The sequence below is a fragment of the Punica granatum genome, chromosome 6, assembly GCF_007655135.1.
Source record: "Punica granatum isolate Tunisia-2019 chromosome 6, ASM765513v2, whole genome shotgun sequence".
Taxonomy (NCBI): Eukaryota; Viridiplantae; Streptophyta; class Magnoliopsida; order Myrtales; family Lythraceae; genus Punica; species Punica granatum.
In genome coordinates this window covers 1,829,858-1,854,711 of record NC_045132.1, presented here as the reverse complement: position 1 = coordinate 1,854,711, position 24,854 = coordinate 1,829,858, and the positions used below count along the sequence as shown (strand labels likewise).

At 36.6% G+C, this 24,854-nt stretch overlaps 1 protein-coding gene across 1 annotated transcript; it reads left to right on the top strand.

The window, feature by feature from the left end:
- Positions 1–14,402: 14,402 nt before the first annotated feature.
- On the top strand, positions 14,403–15,573 carry LOC116210239 (transcription factor MYB114-like). Its single transcript, XM_031544091.1, has 3 exons — positions 14,403–14,621; positions 14,735–14,864; positions 15,092–15,573. The coding sequence occupies exons 1-3, from the start codon at positions 14,483–14,485 to the stop codon at positions 15,459–15,461; spliced, it is 639 nt and encodes a 212-aa protein (XP_031399951.1). The 5' UTR covers positions 14,403–14,482; the 3' UTR covers positions 15,462–15,573.
- Positions 15,574–24,854: the final 9,281 nt, after the last annotated feature.

Below are 24,854 nucleotides of genomic sequence, written 5' to 3'. Positions count from 1 at the left end.
TAAAAACCATAAAAACAAAAATGTAGCTATAAGTATTGAAACATATATTTACTAGGGTAAACTGAGAACTATGCACACACATATATATATATGCATGTGATATTATTTGCAGGTTGCTCTCTGGGGCTCAAGGCAAAGCCATCCTACCTTTATATGCTATAAGTCCCATTTTCACTTTTTGATCTGTTGATTCTTTTTTGGTTTGATTGTTCCGATTTTAGTATTTCATAAGGAAGAAAGTACGTGCGTGCAAATTATATATCAGTTGGTCATTTATGTGATTATTATCGATAAAAAGCCTTTCACTTTATTTAGCAGCCTTTCAGGTTCTGATGAGATTCACTACCATCAATTAGCAGTGCATGGCCCCTAGTATATAATGAAGTTATACAAATGTAAATAAGAATAAGTCTTGAATCCATTGCTCAATCATGGAGGCATTGAGCCCATACAAAGTTACTTTAGGAGGAAAGACAGCGCAGCTGACTGTCATGCCCTACAAATGGAGGAATATCTATTTATTTGATTTTTTTTTGGGTAATAAAGAATAATATCATCAGTGATCACCTAAATCATCCGAAGTGGCTCGATACTTTTACAAACTCAACAGTTAACAGGCAGCAGCTAGCAATACTCATTTGATCGTACAAAAGGAGGTCTGATTAGGAGGGATAACAAAATAGACAAAATTCGGAGAGGAGAACAAGTCGTCCCTTGCCGAACCGGTAAGCTCGTCAGCGACTCCATTCATTTCCCGATAGACATACGTGCTAGCTGGATCTTAAAATTGCTGAAGTCGCGAATAAGATTCTTGCAGTCCAGAATAAGAGTCATTTTATAAAAGGGTTCTCCTTATAGTCCTTCGGAGATGAGTTCAAAAATTAAGAAAGATGTTATTACAGGTCCTTCCGTTAGTCGGGGGAAGTGGGTGAGTTTTTTCTACTAGCGCCCCCCATTCCCTTTTTTTTTAATTTTTATTTTTTAATACTTCGCCCCTTTTCTTTTCCATTTTCAAATTCGATCCGGAAAATGTGTCACATAATTCTATCAATGCATTATGCCAAAAGATCTGATTGTAAGTCGACCCGTTACGCCTTTTTAGTGATTTCATATTTGACACTAATAAAATTCTACATAATTCTGTTGACGTGTTACGCCAAATAGTCCGATCGTTACTTCGAAATATTATGTTTTTTAGTGTTTTCAAATATAAAACGAATAAGGTGCCACGTAATCCCGTCGACATGTTATGCCACATAATCCATCATAAATCCCTATATTTCATTTTTTTTTTAATTTTCACCCCCCCTTTTTTAGCGTTTTCAAATCCGACCGAATAAAGTACCACATAATCCGATCACGCGTTATACCAAAAGATGTGATCGTAATGTCAATGCATGATGCCTTTTTAGCATTTTCAGATCCGACTCCATTAAGGTTCCACACTATTCGATCAACGCATTACGCCAAATAATCCGACTGTTAGGTCGAAAAGTTATGCCTTTTTAGTATTGTCAAATCTGACCCGAATAAGATACAGCATAATGCGATCGACACATTATGTCCAATGATTTAATCATTATAATCGAACTATTTCCATGTAATACTTTTATTTAGAAATTAGAAGAAATTTTATACTAAACAAATTACGATATATGTAATATTCTTTTTCAAGTTTTAGTTTGTGCCTAGGAAATATTTTCCTTTTTTTTATTCCTTCTTTTGTCCAATATTTTTAATTTTGATTCGACCAGGTAGTGGTGTAACATAAATGATTCATCGGGTCAAATGATCCATCATTATGGTTGACAAGTCATTCCTTAAAAAATATAATGTTATGTTTTATGCTCATATGGTGTACAAGTTTTTCTCATTTTTTTTCGATCACTATAAGATTTGACATTATGTATTTTACTTCTATTCTCTTTATCTATTTTAACTTTGTACGAAGACTTAGGCATATATCCTACACTTTTTTTTTATATAAATATTCATTTACAGACATAAACTTTCTTTGTCTATATTGCATATTTCTTAAGAAATTATACTAATTAGACACATACTTTTTAAATTACAAGTAATATTTTTTCTCCCTTTATCTATATGAGAAGATCCAACGATGAAAATTAATTTCATTGTTAATTTATTTTCATAAATTTACAAAATGCAAACATTTTCATTTTTTTAAAGTTCATCATGTCTTCATTTACTTAATATTATTTTCAAATCTTATTTGTACCTATCTTTTTAAGAGCAAAACTATAAACTTTACATTCAAGAATCAAACCTTTTAACACATTCAAAACACACTACGTGAAATAAAAAGAAAAATGATATCATATATGATAACATGATATCTGTTGGGAATTGGTGTATGCCCTAGAGGCAATCTATAATCAGTTCTGTAATATGATATCTATTTCATTATATTACGAGGCATATCTGTTATTGTGTAGATTGCGCTAAATATGATTTTACACAATAATGTCCTTGGAATAGTAGGTTCAATAGGCATCAAGTGTGACTTGATTGTGAGATCCTATAATTAATGAACATTATTCCTAAATGTCCATAGTCAAAGTATTATCGTTAATTAGGACAACGATAATACGGTTAGACTAGTGTGAGTGTTGATTGATGACCAAGTCTCATAGGTCATGGATATGGAGATATCAAATCACACCACATGTATACATTAAGAGTAATGTGTATTGGACTGACCCACCATGAGATTGCTACATGGGTTGTTACGTGACTGTCATTAGCATATCTCAAAGTGACTATAGTGTAATGGTCCTTTGACTTGAGGTCACCATAGATTCCTACATGTAATGTCATATACTTTGATACTATCAAACGCCACTGTAACAGGATGGTTATAAAGACAGTTATTGGGTATATCACAGAGCATGGAGAGGAATGTGAGTAACCAAGATAGGATTTGTCCCTCCTACGAAACGGGAGCGATATCTCACGGCCACTTGGTGGTTAAGTCTAAAAGCGTATGCATACCCAAATGAGTCGATATAATGATATCGAGCTCATTTGTTCTGATAGACTTACCCAGTAAACCAAGAAAGAGAGATATTGAGCCATACAAGGATGTCATCGACCATGCCTTGGGCTCAATAGAGATATAGAGGACAATGGATTATATTACACGGTAACGTAGGTCACGAGGTTCGTCGAGAAATTGACTTTCCGATTACTTGAGTAACATTGATGCATTGCTAGATGCCGCTCACTGTTTGTAATATTGAAATAGAGATTTCGATATTACTATCAACGTAATTGGGAACCTACAGGGTCACACACGACGACTAAATTGACGAGATATTTTGAAATAATAAAATCGTCTAATTGAGATTAGATGATTTAAGGTGTGACCGATTAATCGAATATTTAATGAGATTAAATTTATCGATTAATTAGACTCGATTTATTAGATTAAATGGACCTAATTGATGCACGATTAATACGGTGACACATGGGCCAATGGTTTAATGACATTTACTTGGACACATGTCACTTGGAGCCTTGATTTTCCTTGTCCCACATCGGCTAGAATTGGTTTTCTTCCTTCCCCTGTTGCTTATAAAAAAAAGGGGCAGATTACTTTTATATAGATATATGCTTATATATAAAAGCGCACACATATTATATATATATGCTAATATATATATGTACGTGCATATATGTGTGCATATAAAATATATATAATTTGGGTTGAATTGTTCAACTCAAATTAGGTCCATTAGTCTGAAAATTTCGGGTGTCGCATCGGTGTTTCTTTCGAGTGTTGGTCGCTAGCACCGCCGATCTCGAAAACTTGTCGACAAAGTCGGTGTGGATTCCAGTAGAGGCGTCATGCGTGGGACGCTCGGTCGACAACTTTAAATATTCCAGGTACGTTTTTATTTACTCTTATTCTTCTAGTAGGTCTTGGAATTAGTTTCACGGGTAGGAAATTTTGAATTTCTGTTCCTTTTTCGTTTCCGTTGCGCCCCGTGGAACTAGCAATTGGTATCAGAGCCTAGCTAGTTAGAATCTGAGTAGATAATAGCATAAAATATGATTTTATGCTTGGTACTGGTATGATTATGTTTGATATTTGCGGTGCATGACTGTTAGACATGGACTATGTCCTAGTTGTGTTAGTATAATAGTTATACGTGTGGACTATTATGTAATAGTTACATAATAGTGTATAGTGAGATCGATTAAATGTTAATCAAATCCCTCAAAATATTAAGTCCATATCCTTCCACCGTGTAACGCTCGTCAAGACCAAGATCGATGAGTGTGTAGACCTTGCCTTCGCAGGATGCCCTTATCTATCCTAGTAAGACGTTGTGTTTACCAGTGGGTCGGACTTAACTGAGCAAGCCTAATAGGATTAGGAGTTCAGAGGCATGTAGTTGGGCATCGATCTATAAGATAGATTTGAATAAGGAGTTATTCACTCAACTAATCAAGAGTTGCATGTGATGCAATTGGGAAAGTGAGTTCCCTACCTAAATAGCCAGTTCTGGGTGAATCAGCCCTCGCTGACTCAGAGCTTGGTGAGATATGGATCTTGAGCTACTATGAGAATGATATTCTCTGAATCAATGTTGAGGGTCATTGATTTGATATAAATAGTGGGAGCAATATTTATAAAGTCCTCATTAAATATTGTTGTGTCATAATACTTATTTTGTATATTTCTATGGTAGTTACCATGGCAGGGAGCACTTCTAGTACTTTCTGTTTGCGATCCGTCCTTGATAAGGACAAACTGTCAGGGAATAATTTCCTTGGTTGGTATCGAAACTTGAGAATTGTTCTCACCAAAGAAAAGAAGCTATATGTCTTAGAGCAACCTCTTCTTGCGCCACCGCCTGACGATGCCCCCCAAGCTGAGAAAGATGCTTATAGTAAGCATCATGATGATGCCGTAAACGTCGGATGTCTCATGTTAGTCACCATGGACTCGGAGCTTCAGAAGCAACACGAGAACATGAAGGCGTACGATATGATCGTGCATCTCAGGCAGCTCTATCAAGAGCAGGCCCGACATGAGAGATTCGAGATCTCTAAAGCACTTTTTCAAGCAAGGTTGACTGAGGGTAGCCCGGTGGGTCTTCATGTACTCAAGATGATTGGGTACGTTGAGACTCTGGGAAGACTGAGATTTCCTCTTGGTCAAGAGTTGGCCACAGATTTAGTCCTACAGTCGCTGCCCAGCAGTTATAGTCAGTTCATTATGAGCTATAATATGAATGACTACAATAAACCATTGCCTGAACTGCTTAGCATGTTGAGAACAGCTGAGCATGATATCAGCAAGGGGACGTCCGTTCTAATGGTCCAAGGGACCAAAAGAAAGGGCAAGAGCAAGAGTAAAGGCAAGAAGGCTAAAGGTGCATCAAATTTTGACTTGGGTGCGTTGAAGCCTAAAGCCAAGGTGGCGAAGAATGATTACTGCTTCCATTGTGGCAACACTGGACATTGGAAGCGGAATTGTAAGATATACCTGGAAGAGTTGAAGAAGAAGAAGGGAAGTGAGACTTCCACTTCAGGTATCCATGTTATAGAGATTAATGTATCTACTACTTCTACATCTTGGGTATTAGATACCGGATGTGGTGCTCATATTTGTGGAAATATGCAGGACCTAAAGGACAGTAGATCGTTGACAAAGGGCGAGGTGGACCTACGAGTTGGAAATGAAGCAAGAGTTGCTACATTAACTGTAGGGACTTATCACCTAGTTTTACCTACTGGGCTTGTATTAGATCTTAACGACTGTTATTATGTACCTGCTATTAGTAGAAACATAATATCTGTTTCTTGTTTGGACAAGAAGGGATTTTGTTTCACTATAAAGAACAAGTGTTGTTCTATGTACATGAATGATGTATATTATGGCAGTGCACATTTAAGTAATGGTCTGTATGTTCTTGATCTAGATACGCCTATTTATAATGTGGTAACCAAACGGCTCAAATCTAATGATTCGAACCCGACTTACCTCTGGCATTGTCATTTAGGCCATATTAGCGAGAATCGCATCTCTAGACTCCATAAAGATGGATTACTGGACTCGTTTGATTTAGAATCGATCGAGACATGCGAACCTTGCTTAATGGGGAAAATGACTAAGGCCCCTTTTACTGGAAAAGGTGAGCGAGCTAGTGATCATCTGGCTCTCATACATACTGATGTATGTGGACCAGTGAACAAGCTTGCTAGAGGTGGGTATCTCTACTTCATTACATTTACTGATGATTTCAGTAGATTTGGATATGTGTATTTGATGAAACACAAATCTGAATCCTTTGAAAAGTTCAAAGAATTTAAGAATGAAGTGGAGAATCAGTTGGGTAAGAGCATTAAAGTTCTTCGATCAGATCGAGGAGGTGAATATTTGAGCTATGAGTTTGCTGACTATCTTAAACAGTGTGGGATTTTATCTCAACTAACTCCACTTGGAACACCACAGTGGAATGGTGTAGCTGAGAGGAGGAATCGAACTTTATTAGATATGGTTCGATCTTTGATGAGTCATGCAAACTTATCTGACTCTTTCTGGGGATATGCTCTACAGACAGCTGCTCTCATATTAAACAATGCTCCGTCGAAATAAGTTGAAAGGACACCATATGAGATGTGGTATGGGAAGCGTCCCAAGATGTCTTTTCTAAAGATATGGGGTTGCGAAGCTTATGTGAAGAGATTATCTTCGGATAAACTTGGCCCTAAATCGGACAAATGTTACTTTGTGGGGTATCCTAAGGAAACTCGAGGATACTATTTCTATAATCCCATCGAGGGCAAAGTGTTTGTCGCTCGAACTGCGGTATTCCTTGAGAAAGAGTTTCTCTTCAAAGGAACTAGTGGGAGGAAATTAGAACTTGGGGAAGTTCTACCACAAAATGACATTGACCAATCGACGGGCAATGTTGCAGAACAAGTATCACAAGTTGTTGTGGCACAATCTTCTACACAGGTGACACAGGAGCCTCGTAGGTCTAGTAGGATACGTCATGAGCCCGAGAGATATGGATTTCTCGTGACTCAAGACAATGACGTATTGCTCATAGATAATGATGAGCCTACAACCTATGCGGAAGCCGTAATAGGCTCTGACTCTGAGAAATGGCTGGTGGCCATGAGATCTGAGATGGAGTCCATGTACACTAACCAAGTATGGACTTTGGTTGATCCACCTGAAGGGGCAAAACCCATTGGGTGTAAGTGGGTCTTCAAGAAGAAGATTGACATGGACGGTAATGTGATTACCTTTAAGGGCCGACTTGTGGCAAAAGGTTTCAGACAAGTTCATGGTGTTGACTATGACGAAACCTTTTCCCCGGTAGCTATGCTTAAATCCATCAGGATCTTGCTTGCAATTGCAGCTTATTATGATTATGAGATCTGGCAAATGGATGTCAAAACTGCTTTCCTGAACGGGAATCTCCTCGAGGATGTGTATATGACGCAACCTGAGGGTTTTGTCGATCCACATAGTGCCAGAAAAGTTTGTAAGCTACAACGGTCTATTTATGGGCTGAAGCAAGCTTCTAGGAGCTGGAATCTTCGTTTTGATGATGCAATCAAAGAGTTTGGCTTCATCAAGAATGAAGATGAGCCCTGTGTTTACAAGAAGGTTAGTGGGAGTATAGTAATCTTCCTGGTGTTATATGTAGATGACATACTTCTGATCGGGAATGACATTCCTTCCTTACAGTCTGTGAAGACTTGGTTGGGAAGGTGTTTCTCTATGAAGGACTTAGGCGAAGCTACCTACGTGCTAGGTATCAGGATCTATAGAGATAGATCCAGGAGACTGCTTGGCTTAAGTCAGAGTGCATACATAGATAAAGTGCTTCGGCGATTTAGCATGCAGGATTCTAAGAAAGGGTCGCTGCCTATGTTACATGGCATAAGCCTTTCGAAGGCTCAGTGTCCTTCTACTCGAGAAGAGAGGGACCGCATGAATATGATTCCATATGCGTCAGCTATTGGATCCATCATGTATGCTATGTTATGCACTCGATCAGATGTCTCGTATGCTTTGAGTATGACGAGTCGATGCCAATCAGATCCAGGTGAAAGACACTGGATTGCAGTAAAGAACATCCTTAAGTACTTACGAAGGACTAAGGAGATGTTTTTGGTATATGGAGGCGAAGAAGAGCTCGTTGTAAGAGGTTACACCGATGCTAGTTTCCAGACCGATAAGGACGACAGTAGATCGCAGTCAGGGTATGTGTTCTGCCTGAATGGAGGTGCTGTGAGTTGGAAGAGTTCCAAACAGGAGACAGTAGCCGATTCTACCACAGAGGCCGAGTATATTGCTGCCTCTAACGCTGCAAAAGAGGCCGTTTGGATCAAGAAGTTCGTGACAGAACTTGTTGTGGTTCCTAGCATCGCAGACCCAGTGGATCTCTATTGTGACAACAATGGAGCCATTGCGCAAGCTAAGGAACCCAGGTCTCACCAGCGATCCAAACATATACTCAGACGCTTCCATCTCATTCGCGAGATCATCGACAGAGGAGATGTGAAGATATGCAGAATACCAACAGATGAGAATCTCGCAGATCCACTTACGAAGCCTCTTGTGCAGCGCAAGCACGAGGCTCACACTAGATCTATTGGCATTAGACAGATGCCAGATTGGCTCTAGTGCAAGTGGGAGATTGTTGGGAATTGGTGTATGCCCTAGAGGCAATCTATAATCAGTTCTGTAATATGATATCTATTTCATTATATTACGAGGCATATCTGTTATTGTGTAGATTGCGCTAAATATGATTTTACACAATAATGTCCTTGGAATAGTAGGTTCAATAGGCATCAAGTGTGACTTGATTGTGAGATCCTATAATTAATGAACATTATTCCTAAATGTCCATAGTCAAAGTATTATCGTTAATTAGGACAACGATAATACGGTTAGACTAGTGTGAGTGTTGATTGATGACCAAGTCTCATAGGTCATGGATATGGAGATATCAAATCACACCACATGTATACATTAAGAGTAATGTGTATTGGACTGACCCACCATGAGATTGCTACATGGGTTGTTACGTGACTGTCATTAGCATATCTCAAAGTGACTATAGTGTAATGGTCCTTTGACTTGAGGTCACCATAGATTCCTACATGTAATGTCATATACTTTGATACTGTCAAACGCCACTGTAACAGGATGGTTATAAAGACAGTTATTGGGTATATCACAGAGCATGGAGAGGAATGTGAGTAACCAAGATAAGATTTGTCCCTCCTACGAAACGGGAGCGATATCTCACGGCCACTTGGTGGTTAAGTCTAAAAGTGTATGCATACCCAAATGAGTCGATATAATGATATCGAGCTCATTTGTTCTGATAGACTTACCCAGTAAACCAAGAAAGAGAGATATTGAGCCATACAAGGATGTCATCGACCATGCCTTAGGCTCAATAGAGATATAGAGGACAATGGATTATATTACACGGTAACGTAGGTCACGAGGTTCGTCGAGAAATTGACTTTCCGATTACTTGAGTAACATTGATGCATTGCTAGATGCCGCTCACTGTTTGTAATATTGAAATAGAGATTTCGATATTACTATCAACGTAATTGGGAACCTACAGGGTCACACACGACGACTAAATTGACGAGATATTTTGAAATAATAAAATCGTCTAATTGAGATTAGATGATTTAAGGTGTGACCGATTAATCGAATATTTAATGAGATTAAATTTATCGATTAATTAGACTCGATTTATTAGATTAAATGGACCTAATTGATGCACGATTAATACGGTGACACATGGGCCAATGGTTTAATGACATTTACTTGGACACATGTCACTTGGAGCCTTGATTTTCCTTGTCCCACATCGGCTAGAATTGGTTTTCTTCCTTCCCCTGTTGCTTATAAAAAAAGGGGCAGATTACTTTTATATAGATATATGCTTATATATAAAAGCGCACACATATTATATATATATGCTAATATATATATGTACGTGCATATATGTGTGCATATAAAATATATATAATTTGGGTTGAATTGTTCAACTCAAATTAGGTCCATTAGTCTGAAAATTTCGGGTGTCGCATCGGTGTTTCTTTCGAGTGTTGGTCGCTAGCACCGCCGATCTCGAAAACTTGTCGACAAAGTCGGTGTGGATTCCAGTAGAGGCGTCACGCGTGGGATGCTCGGTCGACAACTTTAAATATTCCAGGTACGTTTTTATTTACTCTTATTCTTCTAGTAGGTCTTGGAATTAGTTTCACGGGTAGGAAATTTTGAATTTCTGTTCCTTTTTCGTTTCCGTTGCGCCCCGTGGAACTAGCAATATCATCTTTTAAAAATTATATTATTTACTATTAATAGAGAGTTCATAATTTTTACAAATAAATAGATTTATTATTAGCGTCAGTTATACACTATATTGATTATTACACAAACCATTATGATGAATTAAAATTTTTTTTTAAAAAAATCAAACCTGTGGCAACACGCCGGGTCGCCCCTAGTTACATTAATTATAGTTAGCATTCAATTCAACAATAGAGACCGAATGCCTTAAGTAATGAGTTTTACTCTTTTTTAGCATTTACATTGATATCCGAAAGGTCAACGGATTCAGACTAATTCAATTAGAATGGATTGACCAATTAATAGGGTAAAACTCTTATAGTATGGATTTTCTCTATTCACAAGACTCAAACTTGAGAATTTGTTTAAGGAGCACAATCGTTGAATTCTTTGAATCGACTGATATTGGTATTCATGAACTCATTTTAACCCCATATATGCTCAGAGCCTAGTATTTGACTTATTTATTTGATTTAATTCCTTTATTTTTCTTTTGATTGATTTGAATTATTCGAATTAATAGAATCCAATTTACTAATCATCTCATAAATCTCGATTATCATTATTATTGTCTGTGTTTATTATCTCTTCTCTTTTTTTTTTACGGTATATAACCTATATTCATGTATAAGACTCGAATTTGAGACTTTATTTAAGAAAAATAAGTACAGAATTACTTGAATAAATATATATGGTACTTGTATTTACTCTCTCTACGTATAGCATCACGAGCTCAGCTTTCTATTCACTCCCTCAAGAATGTAAATATGTGGGCCCCAAATAAACTATCATTATCACTCATTGCTGGCAAGGATAGCTCTTTGTAAAACATCCGTGGGACTGTTAACCAAAGAAATTTATGTGGTTTGATTTCGCAATTAAAATCACAAAAACTTTTAATTTTAACTTTAACTCAACACACTACATAATTATTTGTCATTTTCCACAATCAAAATCAAAGTTACTTTAACTCTGAAACCAAACGTACCATTAATGATGGTGGGAGACGCCGTGCTCTCCTGCCCGTGATTTGATGGATGAATAAATTGAAGTTGAAAATCAAAATTTCAGCATAACGCTCTGTTTGATTTTACAATCATGTTTTTAAAAATTTAACTCTAACTTTAACTCTACTCACTACACAACAAAAATCAACAACAAAATTATTACTTTTTCCTTTTTCGTTAATTTTTTAACCATTCAATTTAATTTTGAATATTAAATTCTATTAACTATCAATTACTTTTTTTCACAATTTAATAACATAATCATTACTTTTTCTCAACTATTCATTACTTTTTCACATTTTTTCTCATAATTCAACAACACAATCATTAAAACTCAATTAAAATTAAAACTCAACTCTACTTAACTCTAAAACCAAACACACCAAATAATTCGACATTCAGCTCAATGTTAATTATAAAACAACATGACTTTGAGTTGCGGAGAATCATAACGGGTACCGTATCAACAAAATTTTAACATTCGAAAGATTAATGTATTTTTTTCCTTCAATGAGATTACGAGTTGTTAATAATATATTAATTAATCTATATATATATATGAAAATAAAGTACAAGCCGAGTTTTCACGCCGCTACATCATCAAAAATAAAAAATGGAGCTCTCTCACGTTGCCATGTCATCGATTTACATTAAGGAAATTATTATATTCTTATAAAGGAAGGAGATCACTTATACTAAGGAAATTTTTATATTTTTAGTGAGGAAATTTAATTAATTAATTACATAGTAAATATATATAAGGCATAATGGAATACATATGAGGGAATAAAATATGACATAAAACAGACGAAGTATATACAATGGAATATTTAGATTATAGGGTTAATAACAAAACAAAAATACAAACTTTTCATATTTTAACAATTCTAGCGCAAACTTTTTTCCTTAACTTAAAAATACACAAATTGTCGATTTAATAACAATTCTAGTACGGCGTTAAATTTTTCATTAATTTGGACGGACTCTAGGCTATAGAGGGTGTCGACGACCCTATCGGGGGGAGGCCGCCGACGATCCCAATCGAGGGAGTGGTGGCCGGAATCGAGACTCCCAACCCCAGAATCGGGAGAACCCTCAAATTAGGGATTCTTCTAATTCCGGTGGATGGAGTCACAATCCCGACCATCACCCTTCTGATTGGGGTGGGCGGTGCACTTTGTGGCCTTAATTCCCTCCAAATTAACGAAAAATTTAACGATGTGCTAGAATTGTTATCAAATTAAAAGTTAGTGTATTTTTAGGTTAAAGAAAAATGTTCGTCCTAGAATTGTTAAAATGTGAAAAATTTGTGCCTTTTATGGTTATTAACCCTAGATTATATATATACATCCCTCAATATTTAGATTATAATAGAATATAACTCAATAAGGGCATTATAATAATTTGCATTACTATAAATATAATATAAAAGATATAGTTGCCGCAACAAAATATATATAGATGGATATATATATATATATAGTTGCCACTTCAATTAAATATATATAGATTAAATATATTAAATATATAATAGTTGTTTTCTGACAATTCGATCTTTGTGTATATATAGTCCTTTGCCTGGCCGAGTATCGATAAAAGAGAACAATATTCTACATATAATTTCAAATCTCTTTTTTTACTTTCTTCAAAATTTCTTTTATGATTGAATTTTGATTCATAAATAGGATTTTTTTTGTTTTATTAATTTTCTCCAAAATTTACTTTTGTTTATTGCACTTTGATTTGTTCAATGAACTTTATCCGAGATTAATTATTTTGATATTGATCGTTTCGACATGATTTTTATTCGAGTTCCATTATGGACGTCACTTCTATAACTGTAAAACTTCTGCAATTTATATACCTATATTTGTTCTTATTTTTCATAATTTAATAGAAATCTTTTCTCCATTAACTTTCAGTAGTTTTATTTACTTATTCTTATTCTTTGGTTGAATTTTAATTTGTAGAATGAATTTTATGAACTAATTTCTTTTTCAAACTAATTTTTTCGATATTGATTATTTTTATTCCAATTATAATTAACAATATGAATAAGTTTTGATGTTTCAAGATTTTTATTGTTAAATTCCTTTATAATCATCCACGCAATACGCGGGTTTTCATAAAAGTAATCTATACTCGATCATACGAATCACAATGTACTGCCAATTAATTTCAATCCCCTAATAATTAAGTAAATAAAATCCACTCCATAAGTGTAGTTTGCGTACCTAGAAGAGTAATGTCCTTTCACAAAATATATATAGTATCCGCTCATAAATATTAGTCAGTGTTATCATAATCGGATCGGATGTCGAGCCTGTTGAGACTTGGGGTTAAGATTTTTTGGGTCGAACTGCAGGTTCAATTAGATTATATTTATATTATAAAGAGAATCAATGCTAAACAAATGGTAACTTTAAGAAATACAAGAAAATACATTCATGCAACACTTCTCTCTCTAAATTTATTAGATGCTATATAAAAGTATAAAAAAAGAGAAAATATATCAAGTAGTAAGCATAGCTTAGTTTTTAAGGAGTAAATTGTTATCTTAGTGGGTAGTGGGAGGTCTCATGATCAAAAAGCAAACCCATAAACTCATTAAACTGGACGGTTCAAAAAGATATTGCTTAGAGACTAGGCGATTTTGTGGGTTCAATGGCTCAACCTTGCATATTAGGTCTTTACACAGATCGAACCAGTGAGGGTGCCAATTCCCGATCGAACTAGTTGAACCGGTTGGCCCGATTCTGATAACAGTGGATTTAGTACAATTAAATATAAATCATAACATCGTAATAGCTAATAAGGTAGTACAGGTAGTCTCATAATGAGTATTAAACTCGAACCTTTTAGTTCTCATGCAAATGTGCACTGTAATGCGATACGCCCTCTCTACTATTAGTAAACTTTATCTTTAATCTTTATGATTATAAATATTTTATAAACTTTTCAATTTTTTAATTGCATGTGTGTGCATAATTATATATATAGAGCCATCTCAAAAGGCCATACATATCATATCATATCATCTCTCTCTCTTTCTCACAGATTGCAAACAAGAAAACAGAGAAAAGCCAAAGACAAACCCAAATTGATGGACTCTTCTGTCACGGATTTGCAGCGGAAGAAGAGAATTAATAAAGGGGCTTGGACTGTTGAAGAAGACCAAAAACTTGCCGAAGCCATTGCCGTTAATGGCGCGAGAAGGTGGAAGAAGATCGCAGCCATTGCAGGTCTGCTCCCGGTCCCTGCTTTGATATCGACTCAGTTGTTCCTTAACTTTCACATTATGCACTAGAGTCGGCTCGGTTTCGTTCGATCAATAATTTCCTGGTTCGTCTGGCAGGTTTGAATCGGTGCGGGAAGAGTTGCAGATTGAGGTGGATGAACTATCTAAGACCCAACATCAAGAGAGGCAACATATCAGACCAAGAAGAGGATTTGATACTTAGGCTTCACAAACTCCTAGGAAACAGGTATGTTATCCATTTTCAACAGTTTCAGTTGCCATGAAATCCACATACTTTACCAAATCCACATTTGGGCTCAAAGTTCTTCCTTTTTCGATGGGACAACAGGACGAGCTCAGCCTATTAATTGAGATTTATCTTTGTTCGGGCATCGGCTTGACTCCAAGTGTGAGGTGCTTTCAGCTCCAGTGAGTTTTTAAATTTATAGTTTTTGTTTCTATAATTGATTGCAGGTGGTCTTTGATTGCTGGGAGGTTGCCCGGGCGAACGGATAATGAGATAAAAAACTACTGGAATTCTCATTTGAGAAAGAAGATAAACCACCAAAAAAAGGAGAGCAGAGTTCCAGGGGTTCGGAATGCCATGGCCATCGTGCCCGACAAGAAGGCCTATGCGGAAGCAGTTGCGACAGAGAAGACGTCCGGTGGAGGCGAAGACCCAGGTACCGGTTTCGATGTGGACGAGTTCTTCAATTTCTCAATGGAGAACTGCTCGGACTTGGATTGGATCGGCAGTGTTCTGTCCGATGATAGAGGAGCATTACTGCAGGACGAGTTCAATGGATATTTGGATAAAATCAATTTCTCCGAATATCGATATTGAACTGGTGCCCGATCCAAATGTCTCATTCTTATTGATTTTTCCTCGCATGTAATCTTTGCCACTCTCTTTATAAATTAATATATTCTTTATAAATCACATACTCTAACCTCCATATCTTCATGTGTCATGACTGATATGAAGTGCACATCTTCCACATTTTATGATTAGTTTTGGAATAATTGATCGGTGAAGATTATGTGCATGTGTGTATATATACACGCATTCATAAAGTGTCCCGAACACTATTTTCTAGTTTACTTAGTTTACTGGAATTTATCAAATTTCCTCTATTTTTTTATTTAATATCATTATTGCCTCCAGCCTGGATCAAGAAAACAGTAAAAAGGGGAAAATAAAAAAAAGGAAAATAAAAGGGAATACAGAATCATGGGAAAGCACTTTCAAAGATGAACAATCTAAAGCAATATACCCAGAAGGAAAAAAATACAAGTTACCCAAAACAAAAGATCTATTTGAGAATAAGGTAGATGATATAGTGCAGTGGCTCGTCTAATAGATAGAATGTTACATGTTGAATCCTCGTGACGAATACTATTTTATTAACTATTAAAATTTTCATTTTATTTCATAATATTAGATTTATAGATTGCGCTTATAATAAGGGAAAAATAAATATTTTTTTCTCTGAAAAGGACAAAGATAAACGCAAGCAGACATAAATAATTTCATTGGAGTATTAAATGCTTAATTAATCCACTTTTTGATTTAGAATTTGGAGGGTAGTATCTGAATTTTGGCTAATTAGTGGAGATTCTTTGGGGGATGGAAAGAGAAAGGGAAGAATGATAAAAGTGCAAAAAGAAAAGAGGGAAAAAGGACTTGTCTGCATGATTGTGGACAAAAGATTTTTTTGAGGCACTAGCAAGCTGTGATAAGACATAAGGCAATTCGTGACCTGCCAATGCATTTTCCCCGCAACCCCTAAAACCCTTGCTCCCCCCCCCCCCCCCCCCCCCCCCCAAAATCTTTTCTTGTAAGGGTAGATTCAGCAGCATATGGGCAAAAAAAGGAACATATCCTTTCATATTTCAAAATTGTCATTTATAGTTCGATATATACAACTATTCCCAAAAAGAAAATATGAATTTAGTGATGGTGTAGCGTAAAAGCGTATGTTCTCATTTGATAATCTAGAAGATTCAAATTTGATATTCAATGAAAGTATCAACGGCCATTTATTAATTATTAGATTTTTTATTTTATTATACTAAACCTATAAACCTTTTTTTGTAAATGAAAAAAATGAATTAAATGCAGTTATACTTAGCCTTCGTAGTTGAAAAAAAGGGGTTATAATTGGTAAAACATTAATCGAGGATGCAATCATTTACATAGGACTATATTGGGATCACTAGATGGTTACTGTTTGTCTCGATCATGAATCGACCATGATGTGCGACTTATTATTACTTAAAGAAGTGGGATTTTTATTATGAGATAACATGAAAAAGGATGAACAATTTGAATCATGGAAAAGCTTGAGATAAAAGTGCCATTTAAAGAAATAGCTGTAATCCAAATTCCGAATTAAATGGACATTGTACTAGCTAGTTAGGCGAACTTCAGTATCACAATTGAATGCATCAGACAAATGTTACATGTTCATCAAACCAACTAGCACACGGTTAGTCGGTCCTTCCACATATAACCACGATCTAGCCATCTAAAACAGATGTTGCAAATCGCAGTCACCTGATACCGTTGCAAATTTTGAGGTGAGCATCACGAAGATGATGTAAAAGGTCATGAAGTTTATCATCGAACTTGTTGATGTACGTTTTAATATTAGTTGGTGAATAAGAAATTAAAATGTGGGCGGAGTAGAAATGGAATATTCTTTGAAATAGTAAGCGGTTGTGCATGGCTGCCTATTCCCTATATATACGTACATACATATATACTCGTACGTACGTACACACACACACACATATTTATTTATGCATGGCATACGACATTCACAATAATTGCTATGGTTATTTTTTATTCGAATTGGGAAATGTTATTTATCGGTAGAAATTTTGGACACATCGTTGAGCTCAGAGACATTCCCTTTATATATAATTAGGGCTCGCACTATAAGGAGGAGACTGAGGATTTAGGCTTTCGTGCTTTGCTCAGCATTTCATACCCAAAATATTAAACTTGTCCTTTCTGTACAAGCACCCAAGATTGTAGCTTGACACCACAAATGTAGGAATCACGAATTGAGTCTGGTCGAGCAAAATTCTCGAAAATAGAGCAATGAAGAGAGCGCATAATTACAACATTAATTATTAGATAAATTCATTTTACTGATATTTTATTTAATTAATCAAGATATCGGCAGACTAGTTCTCACAGCCACATGAACACTCTTTGACACGCCGACCAAGTAAATTTAGTTATACAAACTTTGCAGGTGGCCGAACAAAAAAATATTTTCCTATATTATTAGGACAAATAATTTAGTCCTTTCTATACATCCGGGTGACCATCATATTAATTTTATTGGATTTATTTTGGTGGAAAATTTGGGGAGTTCGGAAAGCAATGATTGCGTTTTATATATGTTGTCCCTCAGTTTGCACCGACACTAGATATGTAATTTGAAATTATCATGGCATTATCAAATGGATCGTCCAGAGTTGGTTTTTGCTCTCAACAGTAATTGAGAAAGCAGGTTATACATAATAAATATTATGAGTTGAAGATCTTATGCTCATTAAATTTCATTAAAATAAATTATTAATAGGGTCGTTTATATTTATTTAATGTTACATAATACAAATTGATTGCTTACCCACGTTTACTAAATTGATTGAACGCAATCCACATGAATCAGGTAGCTAGATTATCTTCCCAACTGAATTTATTATTTATAAATTTCATAACAAGTTACTCAATGTATATATACATGATATCTGGTCCACGAGATGGTTTCTCAAACCATAATTTCATACGTTTTGTATACTTAAGTCTCGATGATAGCGTCATATCCTCCGAGATAATATATAATTTATTATAATCATATGCCTATATTTAGGATTAACATTTTCAATTAATGATTTTTTAATGAATTAGAATGCAGAAGCTCAAAATGATTTTTTTTCCTTTTTTTAATAATGGGACATCAAATAAATCATACAACTTAATAAACCAAGATAAATATATATATGATTATAAAATAAAAAATTCTTCTGCTATATGCATAATAATTTTGCCTCACAATATTATAATTAGCTAAGAGGGGGCAATTATTAAATGGCAGGTAGTTCTAATCAACGGAGAAATTACATCCGCAATTGGAGCTCACACCATATATTATATCCATCAAAAAAAGAAAATTAGTAGAATCTGCACACCCCCCTCCCAGAAAATTAAAAAAAAAAAACCAGAGAGAACCATAAATGAATGAATGAATGAGTAATAAAATATATGGCATACAATTATTTGTTTGTTTTTGTTTTATCTCTCATCAGTGTGCACATATATATGTGTGCATATGTATTATATCTCGGTTTTTCTTTTCCCTGGTAATTTTTTCTGTTCGAATTTGAGATACATGGCAAGATCTTGACCATGACTTTTGCATGGCTTGATTTCCCTGAAGAATTGTGAACTGGGACAGATGGCAGACTTTCAAGGACTGAAGATGATAGAATTTTCCTTAAATTCGCCAATAATTTAAAAAAATTCTGTGGAACTAAAACCTTGGATCAACAAATTAATTGAAGGTTGCTGACTGAATCCATTGACAAGATATTTTTTTTTTCCAACTTGTTATCAGTATAATTGGCCGTATATATACAATAAACATGAAGTTCATGCATGTATACGTATGCAATAATTGTTTCAAATTATTCATGATAAAAAAGGAAATTATGCTGATGAATTGAATGGGGGGCCACATAAATTCGAACGCCAGTATATCAAATCAGAGAGATTACTTTCTTCATATATCCCTTGGCTTATTCATATATGGGGGGCTTGTAGGGTCAACCCTACGGCCTTGTCCTTTCACCATAATGCATCGGCCGGATTGTTTTGTTTGGACAAAGCGCCATATTGATTATACAAACGTTTTCTCTTTCCTGATTTTCTTTTCTTTTTCATTTTCTTCTCAATCACCCAAGATAAAGTTGATGATCATAGTTCTTTTATAATTCTTTTACGTAGTAAAGCAAAGAATATCGACTGAGTTGTAAGTACTATTCGGATATTCACAACCATATGAACGATTCGATCGAATGGACATGTAGAAAAAGTTTTCAAATACAAGCAGGAAAATATATGTAACTACTGCTACAAAATATCACCTGATGAATTTAGCAAAGCCACTAAAGAAAATGAGTGACATCATCATCATGTTTACAGATCATAATATAGAAAACCCTTTTGAATCATTTAGTGTATCAGGTTGGAAACTTCATGGAATGCGAACGACCAAACAACTAATCCAGTCCTTTCAAATTAGGTCAACCCGTACTTTCAAGAACTTATCCCAGCCTAATTGGGTTTGGGGCTCCAGGTCGAGAAGGTCGCTTGGGGGCACAAGGGCCCTCCTGCTCCAGCGACCTTTATTGAGAGGCCAATGGTCGGCAGGGGAGCTCTTAACCAAGCTCTTCCCCCCGACGTTCAAAGTGTAACATAAAAAAGAAAAAGCTTTTTTCTTTATATTTTCAAATATAGCAAAATGATGTTGTTCTGCGCAACACTCATTAAGATATATTATTTTCGAAAACTGTTTGCTCCACACAGGCGTTCTTGTTAGTTTTCCACTAGAAAAATTGACGATCGAACTTAACTGTTAATGAAAAGTTGATGTTTGAACTTAAATGGTGCAAAAACTTTTCAGGTTCTTAAATAGTTGCTTGCTGAATATTCAGAGATGAAAATATTAGTTTACACCACATTGATCTCGTAAGGCTCAAAAATCTGTTTATATTTAACATTTCACTTGAAAATTGTTTATCTCATTTTTTCCTTTTCATGCCATATTTTTTTCAGTGGAAAAAGGAAGGCTAGCAGCCTTAAAATACAATAATCAAAAGTTAAGAGGAAGAAACGAATCGGTGTACGGAGGCCCCAATAACATCGCCTAGAAGAAAAGTCACAAGTCCAGTTGGCGGGGAACTAAAGATATGGCCGCCAAGTGGGATGAGAAGATACCGAATTGGAACCAAGAAAAATAGCAAAACCGCTGATAAAACGACAATCATCAGGATTGCCAGCCCAATCTGCATAAGAGAAGCCATGCAGGAAAGATATGGAGCCCGGTTTAAAATGAAGTCCATGAGTAATAGTCCCCTTGAGATACCGAAGAATGCGTTTTACCACCAACCAATGGGCTGGAGTGTTTTTACGCATGAATTGACATACTTGGTTGATGGCAAATGCAATGTCTGGTCTCGAGAGAGTCAAATACTGAATGCTCCCCACGATACTCTGATAGACGGAAAGATCCTCCAAAGGGTCACCATCATGGAGAGAAAGGCAAGCACCTGCAGCAACGGGTGAATTAATGGGCTTGCAATCCAACATGGAACTCTGCGAAATAATATCATGAACATACTTCACCTAAGTGAGATGTAGTTTTTTCTTGTCAAACATAGCCTCTATACAAAGAAAATAGTTGAGCAGTCCTAAGTCCTTCATTGCAAATTCCTGATGAAGTGCAGTCATCAGTGAGTCAAAAGGAGCTCCCGGAGTACCTGTGAGAATAATGTCGTCACATACATAAGAATAAGAATAGTGTAAGTCCTGCCTCGTAATATGAATAGTGACGAGTCTGCAATCGAACCAGCAAATCCCAAGTTGAGAAGAAAGTTACTCAAGCATTGGAACCAAGTGCGTGGAGCTTGTTTAAGACCATAGAGAAAGTGGTATACAGAGTCTGAACGAAGTGGATTGACAAATCGAGGATGCTGGCTCATATAAACTTCTTCATTGAGATGACCGTAAAGAAATGCATTCTTCACATCCAGCTGTCGAATAGGCCACCGAAGAGAGACAACTATAGAAAGAACAGTCCGAATGGTGACTAACTTAATAACAAGATTGAAAATCTCCTCATAGTCAATGCCTTCCTGCTAATTAAAACCCTTGGCAACAAGACGGGCTTTATACATATCAATTGTGCCATCAGTCTTCTGCTTGATCTTGTAAACCCATTTGCAGCCAATAATATTCTTCGAAGGAGGAGCAAGAACCATATCCCATGTATGATTATGAATAAGAGCTTGGAACTCCTCTTCCATGGCGGCTCTCCATTGGGGATGTATGAGGTTCCCGTAGATCAACAGAAACTAGAAAAAACAACCGGATGTCGAGAAATGACAAAATGAGGAGCAGGGAAAGTCCCATCACAAGACCTGGTTACCATAGAATGAGTCCTCTGAGGAGCAGGATCATTAGCCTGAGTCACTTGTGCGGAGTCCATAGAGTTATCAGATTTATTAATGACTCAAGAAACTAGAGATGCAACATCATCATCATGTCCAGTAGAATTCGCATGTCCAGGAGAGCTAGCATGTCCAGGAGAACTAACATGTCCAAGAGGGTCACCTGTAGTATCAATGGATAGAGGTACGAAAAATACTGGAAAGGGAATATGGGATATAGGTACAATTGTAGAGGAGGTATTTATGTGAAGAAAATGATTTTGTACCTGGAGCATGTACGGGTGAAATAGAAGTCTTCTTGGAACCCATCGACATAGATGACCCATAACGATATGTGAATGACTGCTCATCAAAGATAACCTAGGAGGTTATAAAAATACGACCAGATACTGGATCTAGATATCAGTATCCCTGATAACGAGTGGGGTAACTAAGAAAAACGGAAGGTACAGACCGATGCTCTAATTTGTGGCGAGTACAGGGACACAGGTATGGAAAGCAAAGACACTCAAAGACCCTTAAGACAGAATAATCAGGAGATCGTGCATAAACAAGTTCAAATGGAGATTTAAACTTGAGTGATTTAACAGGAAGACGATTAATGAGATAAACTGCAGCCTCAAAAGCATAATCCCAGAACTTTGAAGGGAAAAAGGCATGGAAGAGTAGGGTAAGACCCATGTCAACAATGTGTCGATGTTTACGTTCGGCAGAACCATTTTACTGAAGGACATGGGGACATGAAATGCGATGGAGTATGACATTGTTCTGGAGTTCAGCTTGAAAGGTGTGAGAGATGAATTCTTGGCACCATCAGACTGTAAAAATTTGATTTTACGGCAAAATAAATTTTCCACCTGTAAGCGAAATGCACAAAAGATAGACCGGACTTCGAAACGGGATTTCTTCACATAGAGCCATGAGAATTTGCTGCAATCGTCAAGAAAGTGAATGTAATATTGACATCCGGTATGAGAAGCAATAGGTGCAGACCCCCAGATATCAATATGAATGAGTTCAAGAAAGACATTACTTTTATTAGAAGTAAGTGGAAATGAGTAGTTCACAATCTTCCCTTGTTGACAAGCGGAACATACATAACCACTATCATCATTATTTAATAGAAAAGACGCAAACAAATGATGACGAACAATAGGAAAAGATGGATGTCAAAGACGTTGATGCCACAATGTGGTGGACTTGGAGGTAGCAAGAAGAGCATGTGGATCACGGGTACATCTATCTCCCGATTGGAAATAGTACAGTCCATCCTTAACTAGTCATCGCATTAGCTCCCGGTACGTGCGAAGGTCCTTTACAATAAAGAAAATAGGGTGAAGCTCAAAGAAACAAGTATTGTCTCGAGTAAAATTAGAAATGGAAAGTAGATTTTTTGAAATTTGAAGACAGTGAAATGGAAAATTAGAGGAACCCGTAGCTATTACAAGTATAGATTTACTATCGCCCAAGAACAGCTGGCTTGAGGTAGGATAATCATCCTGAACATGCAAATTCGCCAAGTTAGTGATGATGTGATGAGTGGCTCCTGAGTTAACATACCAATTGAGATCATGGATTCCTATAGAAGATGCTTCGGTAAAATGACCCTTCCCGTGATGGAGCTGACAATGAAGAGTGGAATGTTCGACTTGATTGCAAATATGACAAATCAAACTATTAAAAGAAACAGCTGAAAGCCTGGTTCCATATGCAGGCCCATAGAATGAAGGGTCGAGTTGGATTTGCTGCCTAATGACTAGTGGGCAGGAAAAATAAGAGAATTTGGCCGGTTTACGAGTTGGATCGTGAATTTGACCCGACTACCAGGTCTGCCCATGAGCAGCTCTTCTACCTCCATTACTAGAAGAGAAGCTCCCATAGCTTCTGCCTCTACTTATAGAAAAAACGCTGCCATAGTTAGGGTTTCCTCCACTCGAATTGCTGCCTTGTTCTTGCTCTTTCCTCCCTTGTAATTGCCAAGGCCCTTTCCTCCATTTCCATCTAAGTAGTGTACCTCGACATGTGGTGGTCCAAGAAGACTCGAAGAGGCTGCATCACTGGTTGCACCATGGCGAAAGCGAAAATTCAACGAGATTCATTGTGGAGGAAGAGATTAGTGAACTCATCAATATACATGGCAGAGAGGGATGAGGACAGAGTGAGAACAAGCGGCTCCTAGTCAGTCCCGAGACCAGTCATAATGGCACGATTAATTTGCTCAGAGGTTTTCGGTTTTCCGATCTAAGCAAATCATTTCGTTGATTGGTGCACAACATTGATATATTTTAGCATCATGTTTCCCTCCTTTCGTAAATCACGCCACTATTGTTCGAGGCAATCAATTTGGGCTACGGTTTGTGCCAAGAACATGGTCTTGAGCACAGTCCAGACTTCACGAGAGGTTTTCAACCCGACAATGTTATAGCCTATCTCTTCCGTCACAGCGAGCATAATACAGGAAATGGCAAATTTATCCCTCATTATCCACTGTCGATAGGCTAGATTAGGAGTGGTGACACCATCCCTCGAGATTGTCTTCTCAGGTGCCAGGATATCACCCTCAATGTAGCCAAGTAGATCATATGTTTCCAGAAGAGCACTCATAATACTTTGCCAGAAAAAATCGTTATCGCCATTGAGCTTGACTGGTACGGTGGGGATAGTTGTAGGTAGAGTTTGGAGCTGACTTGAATCGATTGTTCTAGAGGTGGAATTGGTCATGGCAGAAGTTGAATTAGCCATTGAAATCAATTGTTCCAAGTTGGAGATTGAAAGAAGATGGTTGGAGGACGATTGAAGGCTGAGGAGTAGCCAAACTAGGCTGAGGAAGAAGAACAGAGGAAGCCCGATCTAAGGCTTTGATACCATAAAGAGATTCAGAGTATTTGGGAGAAACCCAACCAACTGTTCATAGGTTGTATGCTTATATTAATACTATAATTGTGCACAAAAATCATAGATACAAGTATGGAAAGTGTATCAAATTGGTTAT

Bases quoted from the DNA above. Each gene is read 5' to 3' on its own strand.
- LOC116210239 (XM_031544091.1), top strand. From the start codon at position 14,483: ATGGACTCTTCTGTCACGGATTTGCAGCGGAAGAAGAGAATTAATAAA. The intron at 14,622-14,734 runs GTCTGCTCCCGG...TTCGTCTGGCAG, and splicing joins GAAGATCGCAGCCATTGCAG to GTTTGAATCGGTGCGGGAAG. The intron at 14,865-15,091 runs GTATGTTATCCA...AATTGATTGCAG, and splicing joins CACAAACTCCTAGGAAACAG to GTGGTCTTTGATTGCTGGGA.